The sequence below is a fragment of the Gracilinanus agilis genome, chromosome 4, assembly GCF_016433145.1.
Source record: "Gracilinanus agilis isolate LMUSP501 chromosome 4, AgileGrace, whole genome shotgun sequence".
Lineage (NCBI taxonomy): Eukaryota > Metazoa > Chordata > Mammalia > Didelphimorphia > Didelphidae > Gracilinanus > Gracilinanus agilis.
Genome location: NC_058133.1, coordinates 79250725 through 79271755, shown reverse-complemented (window position 1 = coordinate 79271755; position 21031 = coordinate 79250725). Strand labels below are relative to the sequence as shown.

The 21031-nt window shown below is 40.4% G+C and overlaps 1 protein-coding gene across 1 annotated transcript in view; it reads right to left on the bottom strand.

Moving 5' to 3' along the window:
• Nucleotides 1–21031, bottom strand: part of LAMC2 (laminin subunit gamma 2) — an 89871-nt gene that overhangs the window by 61940 nt on the left and 6900 nt on the right. Inside the window, 2 exon segments of the mRNA XM_044674901.1 lie at nucleotides 15237–15542; nucleotides 15679–15851. Of these exon segments, the coding sequence (XP_044530836.1) occupies nucleotides 15237–15542; nucleotides 15679–15851 (479 nt within the window).

Sequence of the window (21031 nt, the reverse complement as noted above, 5' to 3'; positions counted from 1 at the left end):
GAGAGAGAGAGAGAGAGAGAGAGAGAGAGAGAGAGAGAGAGAGAGAGAGAGAGAGAGAGGAAGAGGATAGCCAGAGAAAATGGCCAGAGCTGGGTGATGGAATGTCATGCGTGAGGGAAAGCAAGGAGGCCAGGGTGACTAGATCACAGAGTACGTATCAGGATGTAAAGCATAAGAAAACTGAGAGGCAGGTTGGGGAGGCAGGTTAGGAAGAGTTTTCAAAGCCAAACAGATTTTGTATCTGCTCCTGGATGGAACTGGGAGCCACAGAAGTTTATTGAGAAGAGGTTGAGCAGGTAAGTTCATTCAAATGCCTCTAGATATTTTCATTGATGATATAATAAACATGAAACAAAGGAGTTGGGGGCAGGGCTCCCATCATTGAAAAATAGGCTTGGCAGCCATCCAAAAGGGATGCCTACAGATGATGCACTAGGAAACTAAACTAGATGACTTCTACAGAGACTGCTGAGCTATATCGCATCTATAAATAGATACAATTAGGGCTTTTTTTTAAAAAGAGTATTTGAACTTGATATCTCTAACCAGGAAGTGGGAGTAAGCAAGAGGAATACACCTTAGTCACACAGGTCTGCTCCTGCCACAGTCTTATCACTCCCATTTCTGCCTCTGGTCAAAGAATAGCTCCACATTTGAAGATTCCATCTCTTTCGTTGGTCAAGGTTAACATCACTGTCTCAAGCAATGGTGGAAACCTTTAAGTCATTACCCCTTGTCACTACCTGACCAGGTCTGATTGCCTTTCCAGTGGGGTCTTCAAATGTTGAGACTCTTCTGGAGCAAAGGCAGAAATAAGAGTGACTTGAAACAGCAGCAGGTATGTGCAAAGCTTACTTCATCCAGAACCGAGACCGGTACATCAGCTGAATGTGTAACTAACTGGGACCTGAAGGATACCAAGACACAGAAAACAGAGTTCTGGTTATGTAAAAAAAAGAAATCCAAACTCCCAAGCATGACATTCAAGGCCCTGTATGATCTGGCCTAATTTACCAGTGTAATCTAGAATAAAGAGGGCTGGTTTCAGTGTTAGAAGTTCTAGGTATAAATCCAAGCTTTGCTACTTACTAGCAAAATCAGAATTTAAAAATTAAACTGAAAGATTCTTTAAAGGACCAAGCAAATTTTTGTGTTAATTGTCATTCTTGGTCCTTCTTGTATTAAGTAATTAAATTAATGGGTAGGATTATATGGCCTCTAAAGTCCTTTCTGGTTCTAAATTCGATAATCCTGCATTTACCATTCTTGTCTCCCATTCTTCCCAACTGCCATATCTTATATCGAGATCAAATGAACAATTTACTATTATCCTAACATATCTACCATTTTATTCCCAAATGCCATATCTTATACCCTGGACAAATAGACTACCTGCTATTTTCCTAGCATATCCATTCCTCTCACATCTCTAATGTCACGCCATTCCATCAACCAGAATACCAGTGCTTCCCATCTCTACTAATCCACATCTCATTGATTATTATTCAAGACCTAACTCAAACATTATCTTCTAAAAGCTCTTCTATGAGGGAAGAAGGGAGGGAGACAATATGGATCACATAACTTTGGAAAACTTATGGGGAAATTTGTTATTAAAATCATTTTTTAAATCACTTCAAAAAATTTTAAAGCCCCTCCATGAGCACTCTAGAGGCCAAAAGTGATCTTTCCTGCCCCTGAGTCCCCATAAGCATTTTGTTTGTGGCTCTCTCCTAGCACTTGTCATATTCTGCCTTAAACTATGATATTAGTCTTTTGTTCCCCCCAAAGCCCAGCTTAGGTGCCAACTCCTATGTAAAGCTTTTCCTGAACCAACCCTTCCCTATGGGGTCTCACTGTTCTCTCCCTCTCAAAATGATTGTGTATTTATTTAACTGTATCCCAAGCAGTAGAATGTAATCCCCTTGAGGACAGGACAATTTCCTTTTTGCCGTAGTTTCCACTGAACCTAGCATAGTGCCTTCTTTACATGAGGCAAGTCCTTTATAAATGTTTGTTGAATTAAATCAAATCAAAAAAATGTCAACCTCCCTCCTAGACTGTATACTTCTTGAGGACAATTCCCTGATCAAACTAGAAACTAGAAACATGTATCACAGTCCTTCACTTGCCCATTATGGACTGAGTCACTGGACATATTTTAGGGTTGTTATTCCTTTCCAACAAACATAGGAGGAGACATAATCATTTGTGGTCATTCTCTGGCCAATATCTTCCATCACAAAGTAGGTTTCATGCTTGATGTTAACCCTTTATATTTTGAGTTCTTTAAAAGCATTGTTTTGTGAGGTGGGGTTGGGGTTCATTAGAAGAAGGTCATTATATTAATTCTACAAAAGTATCTGAATAGCTGAGGCTTTGATACTCCAGCTTTAGACAAAGTCAATTTACTTTAGCTGGATCAGCATCTTGTGAAAATCTAAAAAAGGCTTAAAATGAAATTTTATATAAACACTAGGAATAAGCAGAGGAGATGTTATTATCTTGGTATTCTCACCCTGGCTCTGACTCAAAGGAGAGGTTGCCAGAATTCTTGCTCCATAATTTCTAGCTCACTGTTCTACTACTCGACAACTTTTTCTCTTAAAGATATATGTGCTGTCTAATTCAGAAATGTTCTACTGAACCAACTAAATAACAGTTCCTACTATGTGCCAGGTACTGGGCTAGGTGCTTAGAAATACAAAGATAAAATAAAATAATCTCTGCTCTCAAGGAGCTTACATTCTATACTCTGGCCAACTGGTCTACTTGCCATTCCCCAAATTCACTCCAGGTTTTCTTATCTTTGTTTCTCTGTCATGGACAGGCAATCCTTACCTTTCATTCCTCTCTCCTGTTTCCACCTGCCTAAGCCTATTCATACTAAGTTCAAATTTTGTCATCTTCTCCAGAAAGCCTTCTCTATTCCCACTACTCTGAAGGGATCTCTGCCTCATCCACACTAATCCAGTACTTTGTACTTGTCTAAAGAACTCATCCTCCACTAGAGCCCTACAGTAATGCCTTGCCATAGGATGGAGGAGATTAAGGTTCTCAAAGCAGTACCAACAGACCATAAACCCTAACAAATCCTATGAAGCTGAAAAGGCTTTGAGGACAGATCTGGTGGAGATTCTATCCTAACTAAATTTGGAAAAAGTTCATTACCAGAAGGTTGACTTCCAGGAGATCTTTTTATCCCTAAAGAAACTCACAAATTTATCTAGAAAAGGATGGAGGGATTGTTCTCTGACTGACCAGCAGGCCTAGGGTTTGGACATCATCCCTGCTCCCACTCAACACTAGCCACCAGTCCAGGAACAAAGACCCTTTTGAGATAATCTATGCTACACTGAAGTGAGACCTTCAACAACCTTCAACCTTTTGTATAACCAAGATGGCCCCAGGGTTTCTGAGTATCTTTTAACAAAAGGATGAGACCAAGAACTGGAAATATACCTACTCTTCTATAAAGTTCTTTCCTTTCTACCTCTTTTCTCAGGGAGTATTTTCAAATTAGCTTGACCTTTGCAGCTGTGAACAATTTCATAATCTACCACCCTAATGGCTCCACTCAGAGACCTGACAATCAAGGCTGCCTACGCTGAAGATCCTTTGCCTACACATCACTCCTGGTATCCCTACACACATGTCAGCCTGATCCCTCTGTTGCCCCTCTCCCAGTCTTCTCTACCCTTCCATTGTGCCCTCTGGAACACATGTTCCACTGTTAACAAACTGCACTTCATAATAGTCCTGAGTACTCCTCCTTGAAATTATGTTGTTTATTATATACGTATTTATAAATTATAAATAAATTTACAAATATTTGTCACTGTCCCTATTGTAAATTCTTTGAAAGATAGGGATGTTTTGGCTTGGTTTTTCCTCTCTAGAGCCCAGGACACTGGCAGATGAAAGGATCAGGAAAGGCATTCTTGTAGAGGGGGGCCTTTGGGTTAAGTCTTAAAGGAACCAGGGATTTTAAAAAGTGGAGATAAGGGAGAATCGCATTCTAAGCATGAAAGATGGCCAATGCAAAGACATGGAGGTGGGAAATGGAGTGTCTTTTGTGCAGAATAGCAGCTGAGACAGTATTGTTGAATAATAGAAGTAAGGAATGGAACAAGCATTTATTAAGCACCTACTATGTGCCAGGCATTTTGCCAAGTACTTTACAAATATTGTCCTCTTTAATCCCCACAACAACCGTAGGAGACAGGTATTATTATCATTCACATTTTATAGATGAGAAAACTGAGACAGCAGAGGTTAAGTGAATTGGGAGGTTAATAAATATCTGAGGTAAGGTTTGAACTCAGGTCTTTCTGGCTCCAAGTCCAGTGCTCTATCTGCTGTAACCCCTAACTGGGAGAAAAATGTATAAGAAGACTGGTAGGAAAGAGCCAGTTGTGAAGGTATTCCTTCAACTTCCATGCAGAGGAATTTATTTTTGATCCCTGGTAAAAAAAAATTGACAGTTGGTGATGTGGGATAGAGCTCCAGAGAAATAATAAGACTAGAGAGAGAAGGGGAAGGGATTATAGAGACCACTTAAACAAGCCTCCACATTTTACAGATAAGTAAACTGAGGCTGAGAGAGGTTAAAGGAATTTTCCAGGGTGACACAGCTAGTTATTATCTGATATGGGATTTTAACTTGAGTCTTCCTTTCTCTAAATCTTGTGTTCTCTTCTCTAATCAATGGAGTTACCTACTGAGCTTCATAAAGATGCTCATTGAACCTTTAGAAATGAAGGCGATCATCAAATGAGACAGTACAGAGACAAGATTAAGGGTTTGAGACTGAGCCTTGGGATGCACCTACAGTTAAGTGATGAATCAGCAAGGGAGTCTAAGAAGCAGTAGCCAGATAGCTGTTGTTCATCCTTCATTTGAAGAAGATCAATGACATCACAGGGTGATGTCTTGACTTGTGCATGAGTTAGATTTAAATGAAGCAGTTACACAAAATCTTCAGCTTTCTTCCAGAGACTTCTGAGACCAGTAGCAAGACAAAAGTTGGGACAACTGGAGTTGGTCCAGAATGCAGTGGATGACCCTGGCATCTATCATGTCAGACCATGCTCTAAGCACTTCCATAACCTCCATGACTATTGGGATAAATTGTTCTATTCCTCCCATGCCACCAGGGGAAGTCTATGCATGCTTGGGGTAGACATTTCCTTAATTCCCCAATCATTTTGAGGTCTTTAAGTTACCCCCAACCTGGCTGAGATGGTTTTGCTAGCAGTGGCTGCTGTGTGTGCTACAGCTTCTTGGAGCCACAGAGTTGGGCAAAAGGTAAACACCAAAAGTAGATGAATGGTGGCTTGGCAAGCCCTCACACCAGAGGTGCCAGTCCTCCCTGGACACGGCATACACCCCAGGCAGATAGTTAGGAAGAAGAAAGCTTATCCCAATACCCGCCACAAAGTAAACACTTAAATGTTTATTTACTGACTGATGGGAGAGATTAGTATCAGGAAGACCCAGATAGGAGAGAAATATCCAGGAGACAGTGGTCAGGAGTCTCAAAAGATGCTGAAAGATCAAGGCGGATGAGAATCAAGGTGATGCCATTTGATTTGGCAAAATTAAAAGATTATTGGCAATAACTATTTCAAATGAATGATAAGGTGGGAAACCAGGTATAGAATTGGTCTCATTATGTACTTCTCTGAGCTTATTTCATCTCCCTTACTAGATCATAGGCTTCTTAAGGACAGGGGACGCCTTTTATTAATCTTGCTCAGAGACACACACATAGTAGGTGCTCAAAAAGGTTTCCTGAATGACATTCTTTTGAACTGAGGCAACATGGGAGAAAGAACCCTGGATGAGAATTCATGAGTTCCAAGTTCCAGTCCTGATCCTGTCACTGACTTGCATCATCCTGGTTAATTCATATATTTTTTCCCTGCCTCAGTTTCTCAGTTTATAAAATGGGAACCATATAATCTGCCTTGGCTATACCCAGCAAATGTTCTAAGAATAGATGAAGTAAAGCATACAAAGCTGTTATTTTTTAAAATTCTCTTCTACTTAACTAAGGATTTTGACAATTTCATCAAATGTTTAAAACATCATTTTTGGGGGGTAGATGTTTCCTTTTAACGTCTACCCCAAATTAACTATTTTCAACCAAATGTAAAGGAAATTGGCCTGGGCAGCTAGGTATCATCATTTGTAAAGGGCTAGACTTAAAGTTAGGGAGACTTGAGTTTGAATCCTGCCACAGAAACTCCCTCTCTCAGTGACCCTGGTCAAATCACTGAAACTCTCTCAGCCTCAGTTTCTTCTTCTATAACACAGGAATAAAAATGTGGCTTATATGAGGATAAACTGAGATTATATATGTAAAACACCTTGTAAAATTTATAGTGTGATATAAGTGTTAGCTGTTATTATTGCAATAAAAACCATTAACAGCACATTTAGTAAAGAAGAAGGCTGAAAGTTTTTAAGAGGTTTATCAGCACCAAAAAAATCCAGAGTACATGTCTCTCTGGTCAATGCCCCTTATCTGCAGAGGAACGAGACCATTTTTTATAATGACTCTAGTTTGGGGTGAGAAGTTGGACAGTGAAAAGATAATATTATACCATTGGAGCTAGAAGGAATCTTTGAAGTCATCTAATCCAGACCCCTAACTCTACAGAGGAGGAAACTGAGGCCCAAAGAGATTAGGTGGCCTTCCTAGGGTAGGAAGCTAGTCAGTAGGTCCTTTGAATCCAAAGCCAGCCCATTTCTGGATTTTCTTCCAGAATCATGATATGAACATCCTTGTCTCAGTCAAGGACACACACAGACACAGAATCACACACCCAGAAGAATGACCTAAATTTTATCTTTGGTTGGAACTCCACTGCTCGTTATATCATGTATCTGGAGGCTATATTATTCCACAGTAATGGCAAAATGATCTAATAAACTTCATTCATGACCAAAAAAAAGAGGATACCAGAGTCTAAGCCATTCCTATTTCCTTACTAGTCAGTAAGAGATGAGTCAAGTCTAGTCTTTATTTAAAATAATTCCAATCTCCAAGAAGATTTTTCCACTATTCAAGAATCATTACAAACTTAAGTGGGAGAAAAATTTCCATCTCAGCCTGCTAACCTGACTTCGATTGCCCAGACTTTACCATAAACACAGCTGAACCCAATGACAACATTCTTCCACATCCCCTTGAATTGTTTACTTGTGAAAAGGGCTTAACTCAATCTATGGACTTATCTGCTCGGGACACTCACACCCGCGTATCCAGCCCACATCCTGACCTCATCCTTTCTCTGGCTCAGGCAAGGTCTCATCTAATGAGAGAGCCAGGAAGGCAGAAAGATGAAATGCTCCAACTTTAGAATTCTAATCTATTTCTTCCAGTGGGGGGGAAATCTTACCCTGCCCAACACTGTCCCTCAGCCCCTGGCAAAGAGTCCCTCTAGCTTCCTTCTTGGGGAGAGGAGGGCGGAATCAGGAGGGAATAAAAGGGAACAAAATGTTACTGCTGAAATTTGAAACAAGTTGCCACATAACCGACATTAATACATCTGTAAAAAGTATATTAATATATCTTAAAATTATATTATCTCAGAGTTATCAGGGATCTGAAAAGTCACCTTGTACCTATCTGAGAAGGAATCTTCTCTGCAATATTGCTAGCAAGCAATCACTCAGTCTGCTAAAAGTTTCCCCAGATGGGTTTAAATCTGACCTCAAACACTTTCTAGTTGTGTGACCCTGGCCAAGTCACTTAACCCCCATTGCCTTGCCCTTACCATTCTTCTGACTTAGAACCAATACACAGTATTGATTCTAAGATGAAAGGTAAGGGTTTTTTAATAAATAATAAAAGTCCTCCCAAGGATGGCGGCAGCCCATTCTACTTTTGAATGGCTCTAAGTTTTAAAATTTTTCCCTCTATGGAACTATATATCATAACATTTTATAACCAGAAGCAACTATAATAATACTAGCTAAAATTTAAATTATACTTTGAGATTTGCAAAAGGCTTTACATGTTATCTTATTTGATCCTCAAAACAACCTGGGGGGATGGAGTAGATGTTAAGATTATCCCCATTTTTCAGATGAAAATAATAATAAAATGATGATAGGTATGATTTTTCCATAGCACTTACTATGTACCAGGCACTGTGCTAAGCATTTTACAACTATTATCTCATGTAATCTTCACAATAATTCTGGGAGGTAAGTGCTATGATTATCCCCATTTTACAAATGAAGAAACTGAGGCAAATAGAGGTGAAGTGACTTGTCCAAAGTCACACAGCTGTTAAGTGTTTAACACTAGATTCAGACTCAGGTCTTCTTGACTCCAGGCCTAGTGCTCTATCCATTTAACCACCTAGCTGTCTGGAATGTTGTCTAGTCCCCTTTAAATGATGGAAATTTTAGAACCAAAATCTGCTTCTGCCTCTTCCTTGTTCTTCCCTCTTAGGCTGAGCAGAAAATAACAATCTCTCTGTTACGTAGCAACAGTTCAAATAAGAAAAAACAGTTATGATATCCAACCACTCATACCATTCTTTCCCCCAACTTGTCCCTAAACCTTATCTTTTCTAAGCTGAAACATCCCTGCACCTTCAACGGGTTCTTATATGATGTGGTTTCATGCCACTTTGCCATCATAGTCTCTCTCCTATTTCCACAATTTCGATGTCCTCCTAGCTTATTCTTTAGGCATACTTTGAACCTACTTTCTTTCTTTTCTTCTCATTTTTTAATCCTTACTTTCTATCTTAGTAACAACTCTAGGACAGAAGGGCAAGGGCTAGGCAAACAGGATTAAGGAACTTCACATCTAGCTCTGTGAACCTGCTTTCAAATATAACACTTACTTTGCCTCTTTATCACTCCCCAGTAAGTTGACTTTCTCCTTACTCCTCATCCCATCCCCTCCTTTCTTGATGATTTTCATGTCCTCATGTCTTCTGGAACTGACATGGCGGGAGTTCACTTGGCCAATTGCTACATCCCTAATTTTATTCTCTGTTTTTCAATATGCCTGCTCCAAAGTGGCCCTAGAGCTTCAGGGAGCCCTTGGGTGGTGTCCAGTGAAGCCTATGGATCCCTTCTCGGAACTATATTTTAAAATGAATAAAGTCAAATACATAGGATTACAAAGGAAACAAATTATATTGAAATTCAATTATCAAAATTAAAAAACAAAACAAGACCAAGTTCACAGAACCCTACTTAAGAACCACTCTCCAAGAAAGAAAAGACATTATCACTGAGGTCTCTTCTACCTCTGAAGCCTCATCCTGCAATAAATGCTGAAGTCTGTGGAGATGTCTAGAAATGTTTCCAAGCCCAGCTTAGTAAATCTAAGGGATATGTCTACTGTTTTTCCTTTCTATCTGCCCCCTTCTTAGCCCTCTACAATCAGGCTTCCATTTTCACCATGGTCCTGAAATTTTCTTCAAGTTCTCTGATTATAATCTTTATTAATAGGCAAATTCTGTAGTCTTTTCTTTGTCTTTATTCTTTGGGATCTCTCTTTGAAATCTGACTCTGTTGAACATCCTCTTCTTCTCGAATTCTCTCTTCCTTTTGATTCCACATCACTATACCTATTTCAACTCTTCTCAAAAACTCTTCTCAAATACTTTCCTTGGTTCAGTCCAAAGGCATTTAAGTCCTTACCCTCAAAGAGCTTAACATTCCATTTCTGTCTCTATCCCTTTTTCTTCTTCCTTCCATTCCTTAATTGTGGCCATCCTCTAGAATTTACTCTGACTCTGCCCTTCTCTCTAATCATCATCTCTGTGCTAATATCTTCTGTCAATATTTTTGACGGTCAAAATGCTGTCAATTTATCAACAAAAAGCTGGTGGTTAAGATTAAATCCAAGAGGGCAGGTAGGTGTCTCAGAGGACTGAAAGACTGGCCTAGAGATGGGAGGTTCTGGGTTCAAATATGATCTCAGATACTTCCTAGCTTTGTATCCCTGGGCAAGTCACTTAACCCCCATTACCTAGCCTTTACCACTCTTTAGCCTTAGAACCAATACATACACAGTATTGATTTTGAGCTAGAAGGTAAGGATTTTTTAAAGATAAAATCCATTAGGCACACCTTTCATCAATTATCTGCTTGAAGATTAATCTGAAAATGATTGGTATCCTTGATTATCATAGTTTGTGGCATATACTGAATGGTTATGGGGATGTTACACATATGGATGGAATAAGATGAAGCGCTGTTTAAACTGTGGTTGTAGAAACTGAGATTTGGTTTATTCATTAACCACTGATAAATTCAATGAGCGTTTGTTGAGTATTTATTATGTGCTAAACACATGAAATATTCCTTGTCCTCAAGGAGCTTACCTTCTATTGCAGTGGGGATGGAGGAATATGAACATATATAGAGAGATACAATATACACACACACACAAAAATAAATACAAAGTAATTTGGGGGTGTAGGGGAGACAAGCGTAGCACTCATGATAAGGTGTATGGAGAAAGAAGCTCTTGAGATGAGCCTTGAAGGACAGGACACTGGGGATTCTTCAAGGTGGAGGGCACTCCCTCCTGACCTCCACCTTGAAGAATCCCCAGTGTCCATTCCATGCACAGGATACCTCCTTCGCTACCAAGACTAGAGATGGATTGTCACTTGTGTGGATGAGCAAGAGGCCAGTTTGGATGCTCACAGAGTGAATAAAGGAAGTGTCAGAGGCCAAGTAAGAGAAGCTGGAGCCAGACCATGAGGGGACTTAAATGCCATACAGAGAAGTTTATTGTGCCCTGGATGTAGCTGGGAGTTTTCTGAACAAGGAAGGGATCATAACAGCTGTGCTTTCTGAAGATCACTTTGGCTCCTGGGTGAAGGATGATGGGAGAGGAGAGAGACTGGAGCCCTCCTGACTTAAGTCCAGTGCTCTGTTCACCATTTGCCTTCAAGGAGTTTACCTTCTGTTGCAGGTAACAACATGTGCTCACTAAATTGAGTCATCTGTAACCCAATCTTCAAAAGAACAGAGGAGATGCAAATATCTGGAAAATCCTTCAAAGTCTCATTCTAAGCCAAAGCAGATTTTGCAGGGATAATTAGCCCACAGGTAGATGGGTGGGCTATAAGAAAAGTCAAAAATAGAAGTAAAAATCAAATTGAATTTTTGTGTGGGTTTATTCAGGTAATGATCACTTATTAAGAGGCTACTATGTGCCAGGTACTCTGCTAAACACCACGGATACAAAGAAAGGGAAAAGCAACCCTGGAGTCACTCAAGGAGCTCAGGGTCCAATGAGGGGCACAACCTGGAATAACTACTACATACCTACAAGTTATAAACAGGATAAATTGAAGGTAATCAATAGAAAGAAGGCTCTAGCATTAAGGGCAGTTAGGTAAGGCTTCTTATAGATGGTAGAATTTGAGCTAGAACTAAAAGGAAGTGAATAATCTCTAATCAGGGTGGCTAGGTGGTGCAGTGGATAGAGTGACTCATCTCCCTGAGTTTGAATCTGGCCTTAGACACTTACCAGCTGTGTGACCCTGGACAAGTCACTCAATCCCAATTGCCTAGCCCTTATTGCTCTTCAGTCTTGAAACCAATAAACGGTATTAATTTTAAGACAGAAGAGAGAGGTTTTAAAAAAAAAAGATTGTAGATGATAGCATTCTGTAGCATAGATATGCATGGTGTATAGGTAACATGGCATAGATGATAGCCTTCTGAACTTGAGGTCTGGAAGGTTTGAGTTCAAATCCTACCTCAGACACTTACTAGCTATGAGATTCTGGGAAGTCCCTTCAACTCTCTGAGCTTCAGTTTCTGCATCTGTAAAATGGTGATGATAATCACCTTGTCTCATAGGGTCCTTGTAAAGGTCAAATGAGACAGTGGATAAAAAGTGTTTTGTAAGTCCAAGGACCAGTTTAGTTAGGTTTAGAAAGACTCAATGTCAGAAGACTGGCCATCAAGCTTTAGCTTTTTTTTTTTAAGTCACAGCAACTCACAAAAACCATCCACTAAGTCAGTAGTGTCAAATTCAAATAGGAACAAATCCCAATGTGCTATATGCTATCTTAGAAAACCACAAATTAACATTATTTATGTTTTACTGTTTTTTCAATTTTATTAAACATTTCCCAACTATACTTTATTCTGATTTAGAACCATACGAGAGAGCATTTCCCTACAAAGATTTTTATCTGCATCAATGGCAGGAATACCCCTGCCAATGTGGAATTATAGATATTTGAAATAAGTAGTCCAATCACACAAGCAATCCAAGTGGCCCTTTTGGAATAATATCATATAGGGGTGAGGTTGGGGCTACTTGTACCTCCTTGAAGGAATTGGTCAAGCCTAGAAGGAAATGGGAAAGCCAAGCTTTCCAGTCCAGGTTCCAAGATATTCTAGCAGCACCTCCATGACTCCATTGCTGTCTCTCCTTCGTGCTATGTCTGTCCTTCTACCTCTTTTAACTGAACCCCAGATGGTGAAGGAAATGAGGTAAACCTGGGTTTTGGTAACTTTCATTTTCCATGTTAGGTTCCAAGATGGAAATGTGAGAAATCCATCAAATCTTGACAATATACAAAGTAACTAGTTCTGTCCTGTGGGGAAAAAAAGAAAGAGTCCTGGGTTTGGAAGCAGAAGGACCTGGTTCAGATTCTACCTTTCCCACTTATTATGCCAATGTCCATTAGGCAAGCCATTTAATGTCTCTCAGCCTCAGCTTCTTCATTGTGTAATAAAGGCTTAGACATTGCCTCTGAGATCCTTTCCAGCTCTGAATCTAGGATCCCACATCACTTTCTTTGGCAATAATATCCTATTGATTATCTGCAATCTAATTGAGGGAACTGGGGCCCAGAGAGGTTAAGCAACTTGCCCAGAGTCACAAAAGGCAGTAATCTCTGGCTGGTACTTACCAAAATACACAAACACAAAAGGATCTATGTAGCAAAGTGGACAAAAATCACACTCTGAAAGTGTCAAATCCTATGTTTTTGAATATCATTTGCAAATAATCTCTTCCATCAGCCATTTTGTGTAAAAAAAAAAAAAGTAGTTAGATCCTAGGCCCCTGCCATTAATTGACTGTATTATACAAGTCACCAACTAGCTATATTACTTTAGACAAGCCACTAATTAGATGTATTACTTGGGAAAAGTCACACAATTTTTTTGTAAAATGAAGAGACTGAAATAGGAAAGGTCCTATTTGTACAAAAATATTTATAGTGTCTCTTTTAGTGGTGGCAAAGAATTGGAAACCAAATGTCCCTCAATTGGGGAATGGCTGAACAAATTGTGGCATATGATGATGATGATGGAATACTATTGTGCTACATGGAATGATGAACTGGATGATTTTAGAGAGAGCTGGAAAGGTCTATGTGAACTGATACAGAGCGAAATAAGCAGAACCAAGAAACACAGTAACTGAAATATTATGAAATGCTCAGATGTGATAGACTTTGCTACTAACAGGAATACAATGATCTGGACAATTCTGAAAGGCTTATAAAAAAAAATGCTATCCACCTCTAGAGAAAGAACTGTTGGAGTAGAAATGGAGATGAAAACATATGATTTATCACTTGTTTATTTGGGTCTATGATGTGGGATTTTGGTATTATAAGATTATTCTCTTACAAAAATGCATAATATGGAAATGAGTTTTGTGTGATAATACATGCATAACCCAGATTAAATTGCTTGTCAGCTCTGGGAAAGGGGAGAGAAGAGGGGAGGGAGATAACATGAATCATATAACTTTGGAAAACTAATGTATACATTTGTTGTTAAAATAAAAAATCCAGTGAAGAAAATAAAATAAAATGAAGGGATGGGACCAAATAATCCCTAAAGTTCCATAATTAGGGGCATTTTCACAGATCCACAGAGATCAGATCTCTTATCCCAAACCTGAGGGAAACAATACACCTTTCTAACAGTCCAGTACAAGTCATTTTTAGCCTTCCAAAGATGATGTCTTGGTATTTAGTTCCCATACTGTGCTAAAATACATGGAGGCAGCTTGGAGTGCTAGGCTTAGCATCAGGAAGATATAATTTCAGATCCTGCATCAGACATTTAACTTTTACATGCCCCTTCAAACTGAATATTTTGAAACTATGAAAAATGCCACCCAATACCTATTCATTTCATATAGAGTGGCTATAGAGCACTGGGGCTTTAGGAAGACCTGAGTTCAAATCCAGCCTCAGACACTTACGAGGTGTATGACTCTGGACAAGCCCCCTAACCTCTATCTGCCTCAGTTTCTTCATCTGTAAAATAAGGATAGTAATAACAGTCTATCTTGCAGCATTGTTGAGAGGATCAAGTGAGATAATTGTAAAGTGCTTAGTACAGTGCCTCGGAGTAAGTGCTAGTTTTATACATTTTAGTTATGATGTGGATAGCATGAAATTAGCAGCAATACAGTACTTTAAAGTTTCCCAAGCATCTTCCACACAAGAACTGGTAAGCTTGGAAGTTCTAGTATTATGCTCTCTATTTTATAGATGGGGAAACTGAGTCTCCAAGAGGTTAAATTACTTGCCTGATCTCACCTGGCTAGTTCATCTCGAGGCTGAGACTCAAAGCACAAATACACTATGTCACACCAACCCCTATAATTATGTCTTCAATTGTCAACAGTCAGCCTCCTCACTGACAATAAAAACACCGTTATGTGTTGTCATGACTGACACAATCATAATAAGAGTTTCTAGGCGTGTGTGAAAGTCCTTTGCAAAGTAGAAAGCTATGCAAATGTAAGATACTGTTGCAGTTATTCTGAAGTCTAATCTTCTGCCCCAAAAGAGGCATTGCAATTCCCAAAGGTCTGGGAAAGACTTTCTTCCTCCTAATCTTTGCTGGGGTTCACACCCACAGAAAATATTTCCATCAAAATCCTTTCAAAAAAAATCCATAATGAAAGGGATTTACATAGCAGCAAGTTACGGATTAAGCCAGGGACCCCAGACCCAAGGAGTTTAGGGAAAATGAGGAAACCTTTATCTGCCATTCTAGATTGGATTCCGGAGTTTTAAATCTTGAGCTAGAATGTTCGTTTCACCCTCCTTCCAAGTAGAACACCAGGGAAATCCCTGAGTAGGCAGGGAAGAGATCTGTCCCCAGACGCTTCCTGAGAGACTTGGAGGGGGAAAGAAGAAATTTCCCCCCCACCCTCAGCTTCCATCTAAACGAAATCTTTACCTGCGCAGGTAACTCACCTTCCTTCCTAGAGGTGCCCAGGGCTGCGGGCAGGAGGAAAGAGAAGCAGAGGCAGCTCAGCCAGAGGAGAGACATCCCGAGGGAGGAAGGGAGGACTGCAGCTGCCCCCTACTCAAAGGAGACCTCCTGGACCCAGCAGGGACAGCGGAGAGGCCAAGGCTGGACTCTGGGGGTGCCGGCTGGAGCCTCTCTGCGATGCGCACTCTGGTTTCTGTTGTGTCTTCCTTCCCCCTGATCAGGTGGTTTTATCGACTCCTCTACCTGAGTCAGTCCTGACAGGAAGAGAGAGTGTGTTTCATAAATGACTCACCTTCTGAATAAGGAGGCCCAGCCCTCGGCAGGCAGACAAACGTATATACATCTATACACTCACTAGCACACAAACAGACCTAGAAGTGCCTTAACCCAGGCCCCTCCTCCAACCACAAAAAGAGCACGCACCTGGACGGGGATGGGGAGGAGAGGCTGCCCGCCCCGGTGCCCCGCCGTTTGAGGGTGTCGGCTCCCTTAGAACTCTCTCCTTTAGATCGCCCGAGCTCCAACACAGAACTCGGAGCTCCCCTCCGGCTCCTCCTGGTGCCACTTTGCCCAGGGGACCCGTTCCCTCCCTGGGACTAGTCCCGAGTGAGGAGTGGGAGAAAGATGCCAGAAATATACCAGAGAGGACCGGGGTCACGGCTGACAAGGAGCATCCTCCAGAGATGACGTCAGTCCTGCAACTAACTACCTGCAACTGACACACAAGGCTGAGCCAAAGATTACCCTTTTGGTAATCACAGATAGGATTCTGGGAGGGATTATTTCCTGAACTCGTTTTAGCGGGGGCAGCTGGGTAGCTCAGTGGATTGAGAGCCAGAACTAGAGACGGGAGGTCCTGGGTTCAAATTTGACTTCAGACACTTCCTAGCTGTGTGAACCTGGGCAAGTCACTTAATTAACCCTAGTTGCCTATCCCTTACCAATTGGTTCTAAAGCAGAATTGGTTCTAAGGCAGAAGGGAAGGATTTCTTTAAAAAGTTTTATAATCTTATTTTAATATAATTGGTTTCCTTGGTAATCTCAGTATTTTATTTTATGCATTTAAAAGAAGTATTTTAGGGGCAGCTGGGTGGCTTGGTGGATTGAGAGCCAAGTGTAGACAGGAGATTTTGAAATCAAATATGGTCTCAAAAATTTTCTAGCTATGTGACCCTGGGTAAGTCACTTAACCCCCCATTGCCTAGCCCTTAGCACCCTTCTGCCTTGGAACCAATATTGATTCTGAGATAAAAGTTGAGGATTTTTAAAAAAAATTAAAATAAAAGCAATATTCTGAGGAGTCTATAGGCTTTGTCAAACTGTCAATGGAGTCAATGATCCAAAAAAGTTAAGAATCCCCACTCTAAAGAACCTCTTTCCCAACCACAAAAAAAATAAAATAAAATAAAATCTGCTTCCATGAGCTACAGGGAAATATGCAGAGATCATCCAAGAGGAAGTTAGATTTGAAATCAGAGGACCTGGTGTGGCTTTGTGTGTTGTCTCTCTCATTAGACTGTAAGCTCTTGATAGAAGGGATCTGTGTCTGTTTGTTTTTCTTTTTATCTCTTGTGCCTATCCCAGTGCTTGGCAAACAATAGGAGCTTGAAAAATGCCTGCTCACATGACTTGGGTTTTCGGTTTACCTCCTACATGACTCTGTACAAGTCTCTTAGGCCTTGATTCCATCATCTCTAAAATGAAGGGGTTTTGCTAAATGATCTGTAAGGATCCTTCCAGCTCTAAACCTATCCCTTTTGCCTCCATCTATATTATTTCCATCATTTCACTTTTTCAGGGCTTGGCTTCTCTATCTGGACAATATATAAGGGATTCAGTCAAATGACCTTTAATGGTCCATTCATTTCCAATACTCCACAATTCTAACATTCTATGTTGTTCTGTAGGTTTCCATGATGGCAACAATTTTTTTTTTAGACCTGAGTGACACTTCTCATCCTTTAAACTGTTGAAAACCCTTCTCAACAGAACTCAACAGAAGCCTCTGCCAGATATCTGATGCACCTGGAACTGGTGACTTGATAATGAGCCTATCAAAGCTGTTGCCCCTATCTCTCCATTGCTATGGTACAGAGGAGGAATTAGTGGCCTGGTCATCATGAATCTGAGTTCTAGGGCTAGTTCTCCCACTGACTCAGTTGGGCAAATCTGTGTGACCTTGGGCCAATTACTTCTCTGGTCACAGCATCAGTTTCCTCAAATATAAAACAATGTATGTCCTGGACTTGGGTTCAAAAAAGTCAGTGACTTTTATGGAAGTAGGGAAGGACAGGCGTGGCTAGACAACAGGTAATGTTAAAAAAAAACAACAACTATGGGGTTTTTAGTGGCCTGAAAACTCAACATGAGTCAACATAGTGACATGGCAGACAAAAATGCAACTTAGTCTTGGGCTGCATCCCAAGATTATGTCCAGAAGGAGAGAGCTGATAATTTCCTTGTATCTTGCTCTGATCAAATCACACATGGTGTACTGTATTCAGTTCTGGCCATCACATTTTTTTTAATCCTTACCTTCTGTCTTAGTATCAATTCTATGAAGCCTATGGACTCCTCAGAATACTGCTTTTTAAAAAAACCTTTACCTTACACAGTAGAATCAGTTAAGGCAGAAGAGCAGTAAGGACTAGGCAATTGGAGTTAGGTGACTTGCCCAGGGTTGCACAGTTAAGAAGTATCTGAAATCAGATTTGAACTCAGGTCCTCGCAACTTCAGGCTTGGTGCTCTAATCCCTCTGCTACCTAACTGCCTCTGGCCACCATATTTTAGGAAGGATATTGACAATCTGGAACAAGTCCAGAAGAGGACAAGCAGATGAAACAATGCCAAAGGAGAATGACTTGCAGGGAAGAGAGTAGAGGGAAGGATAGCTTTCTTCAAGTATTTGAAGGGATATCCTGTGAAAGAAAGACTAGATCTCTCTTATTTGGCTTCTGAAGGCAAAACTAGGAACAATGGGTGGAAGTTTCAAAGAGGCAGATTTTGGCTCCAGGAAATACTTCCTCCTAATTAAAACCGTTCCAAAGTGGAATGGGCCAGTGTCAAGAGCAATGGGTTCCCCTTCCCTAGAAACCTTCAAGCAGAAGCTAGATGACCAACTGTTGAGAATGCTGTAAAAAGAATTCCTTGGACTAGACCAGCTCTGGGGTCCCTTCCAACTCTGAGACTCTGTGAAATAATTTCTCAGGTCCTCTTTGCTTCCAAAATTTCATGACTCTAAGATGTGTGTCCTGACCTTCAGGAATGATTTTTTGGACCCAGACCAGCAGAAGCTAAGAGGAGGACTTATTCAATAGTTATGCTGCCTCTGGACATGAACTTAGTGGGAAATTGGCTAAGTTTTGTACGTATTCCCCTCAGAGATTGAGGTAGCATAGGAGAGAGTATTGGGCAGGTAGGTGGTACAGGTAATAAAGTTACCAGGCCTGGAGTAAGAAGATTCATCTTCTTGAGTTCAAATCTGACCTGAGACTCTTACTAGCTGTGTGATCCTAGACAAGTCATTTAATATAGGTTGCCTCCGTTTCCTTATTTGTAAATTTGTAAAATGAGCTGGAAAAAGAAATGAAAAAATGGAAAAAGAAAGAAACCACTTCAGTATCTTTGCCAAGAAAATCCCAAATGGGGTCACAAAGAATCTGAAAATGACTGAACAATAACAAAAGGAGAGAGTGTACTTTTAAGGTATTGGGGTGGTGAGGGCAATGTTTGTAGATTTATGCTATAATCCTTTAAAAAATATCTTTTTGTAAAAGCTAATTGGTGTGAAGTAGTTAAATGGAATTGGGGCAGTTTCCTCTGGTGCCCAACAGTGGGGAAGAACACAACCAGCGGGGGCTCAAGCCAATGACGTTATAGAAAAAAAAAAAAAAAAAAGCCTTACAAACCTTCAAAATACCCTAAGACCCTGAGTAGCAGGTGTAGACTGTCTAGCTTTGGGACAGCAAGACAAGGTATACTTGCTACTTTGAAAACAATCTCTTATTCCCCTTCCAAATTGGTTTCCAACTTCTGGACTTCAAGATGATGCCTTTGCTGCTATCTCATTGTGGAACTCCCCTCCGCACCTGGAATCTCTTCATCCTAGGGCATCCAATCATCCCTGTGAACTTCTCAACCTGGATATCCCTTCATAAAAGCAATGCAATCCACCTCCTTCACCCATTGATGAATTTCTCCTTGGGCCTCCATTTTGTGGAGAGACCCAAGCCAACCATCATTACCTTTCTAGCCCTATTCGTGATTTCTGGACCTGTCTATTAATCTCTCCAGTCCTCTTTTCCTCTCCCAAATATGATGTTTTCCCCTTTTAGAATATGAGCTCCTTATGGTCAGGGACCATCTTGCTTTTCTTGTAGGATTAGTACTTAGAACTCTGCATATAGTAACTACTAACATTTTTCATTCAGATTATTTTCCATCTTTAAGCATGCTTGTATTTAAAATGACAAATCTAGGCTTTTTAAGAAAAATTTAATGGGAAGACAGATTCCATAATGCTGATTACTCAGTTATCAGTTGTTTCCTAAAAGACAAAAGACAAAACCATTTGTTTTTCTCTAAAACCCAAAAGGATCTATTTGGTTTGGTTTGGGTTTTTTCATATCTAGACGTACACTTCTTCTCCCCTCTGCCTTGTAGAATGCTCAGTTACCTTTATAGCAGTGATTCCCAAAGTGGGTGCCACCGCCCCCTGGTGGGTGCTGCAGCAATCCAGGAGAGAGGTGATGGCCACAGGTATATTTCTCTTTCCTATTAATTGCTATTCAAATTTAAAAAAAATTAATTTCCAGGGGGCTAAGTAATATTTTTTCTGGAAAGGGGGTGGTAGGCCAAAAAAGTTTGGGAACCACTGGTTTATAGCATAGCTCAACGCCTATGCCACCTCCAGCTCGAGATTTTCCTAAATCTATCCTACCCTGTCAGTTGTTAAAACCATTTCCCTCTTAAATTTATTTTGTATTACTCAGTATATACTTTGCATCTACTTATCTATGTAAATGTTGTATCCTCCCAGTGGAACATACACTCTTTGAAGGTAGGGACTGTTTAATTTAATTTTATGTTTTTGCCTTTGTATATATGGGGCCTAGCATAATTCCTTGTAGTAGCACTGGCTAGGTGGCACCGTGAATAGAGATCCTAGTCAAGAGTAAGGAAGACTTGAGTTCAAATTTGACTTCCAACTCTTTTTAGTTGTATGATCCTGGGTGAGTTGCTTCACCTCAGTTTGCCTCAGTTTTCCCCACTGTAAAATGCAAATAATAATTATATCACCTACCTCCCAAGGTAGTTATGAAGATGAAGTGAGATAATATTTGTAAAGCACTTGGCACATATAGATACTACATAAATGCTTGAAAAATGGTTCTCAAATTTAAAGTGCATTTAAGAAACAACATGCTTCAATCCCAGGATACAACTCAAAACTCATCTATAAAAATATACCTTTGTCTCTGAGACAGCTCCCAGATTCCACTCTGAATTCATCTGACTGTTATTTCTCTTTTGATAAGCTCCTTTAAAACAGTATGGGGCCATTTGTATAAATGCCACCCAGGCACTGGGCAGGTATAAAATACCACCCAAGCATAGGGGACCTGAAGGGAGCAGCTCCTATCCTCCAGAACCCCAATCTCTGGCATTACAAAAGGTAAAGTAACCTGCTTCTCTCTCTCTCTCTCTCTCTCTCTCTCTCTCTCTCTCTCTCTCTCTCTCTCTCTCTCTCTCTCTCTCCCCCCCCCCCCCCGCCTT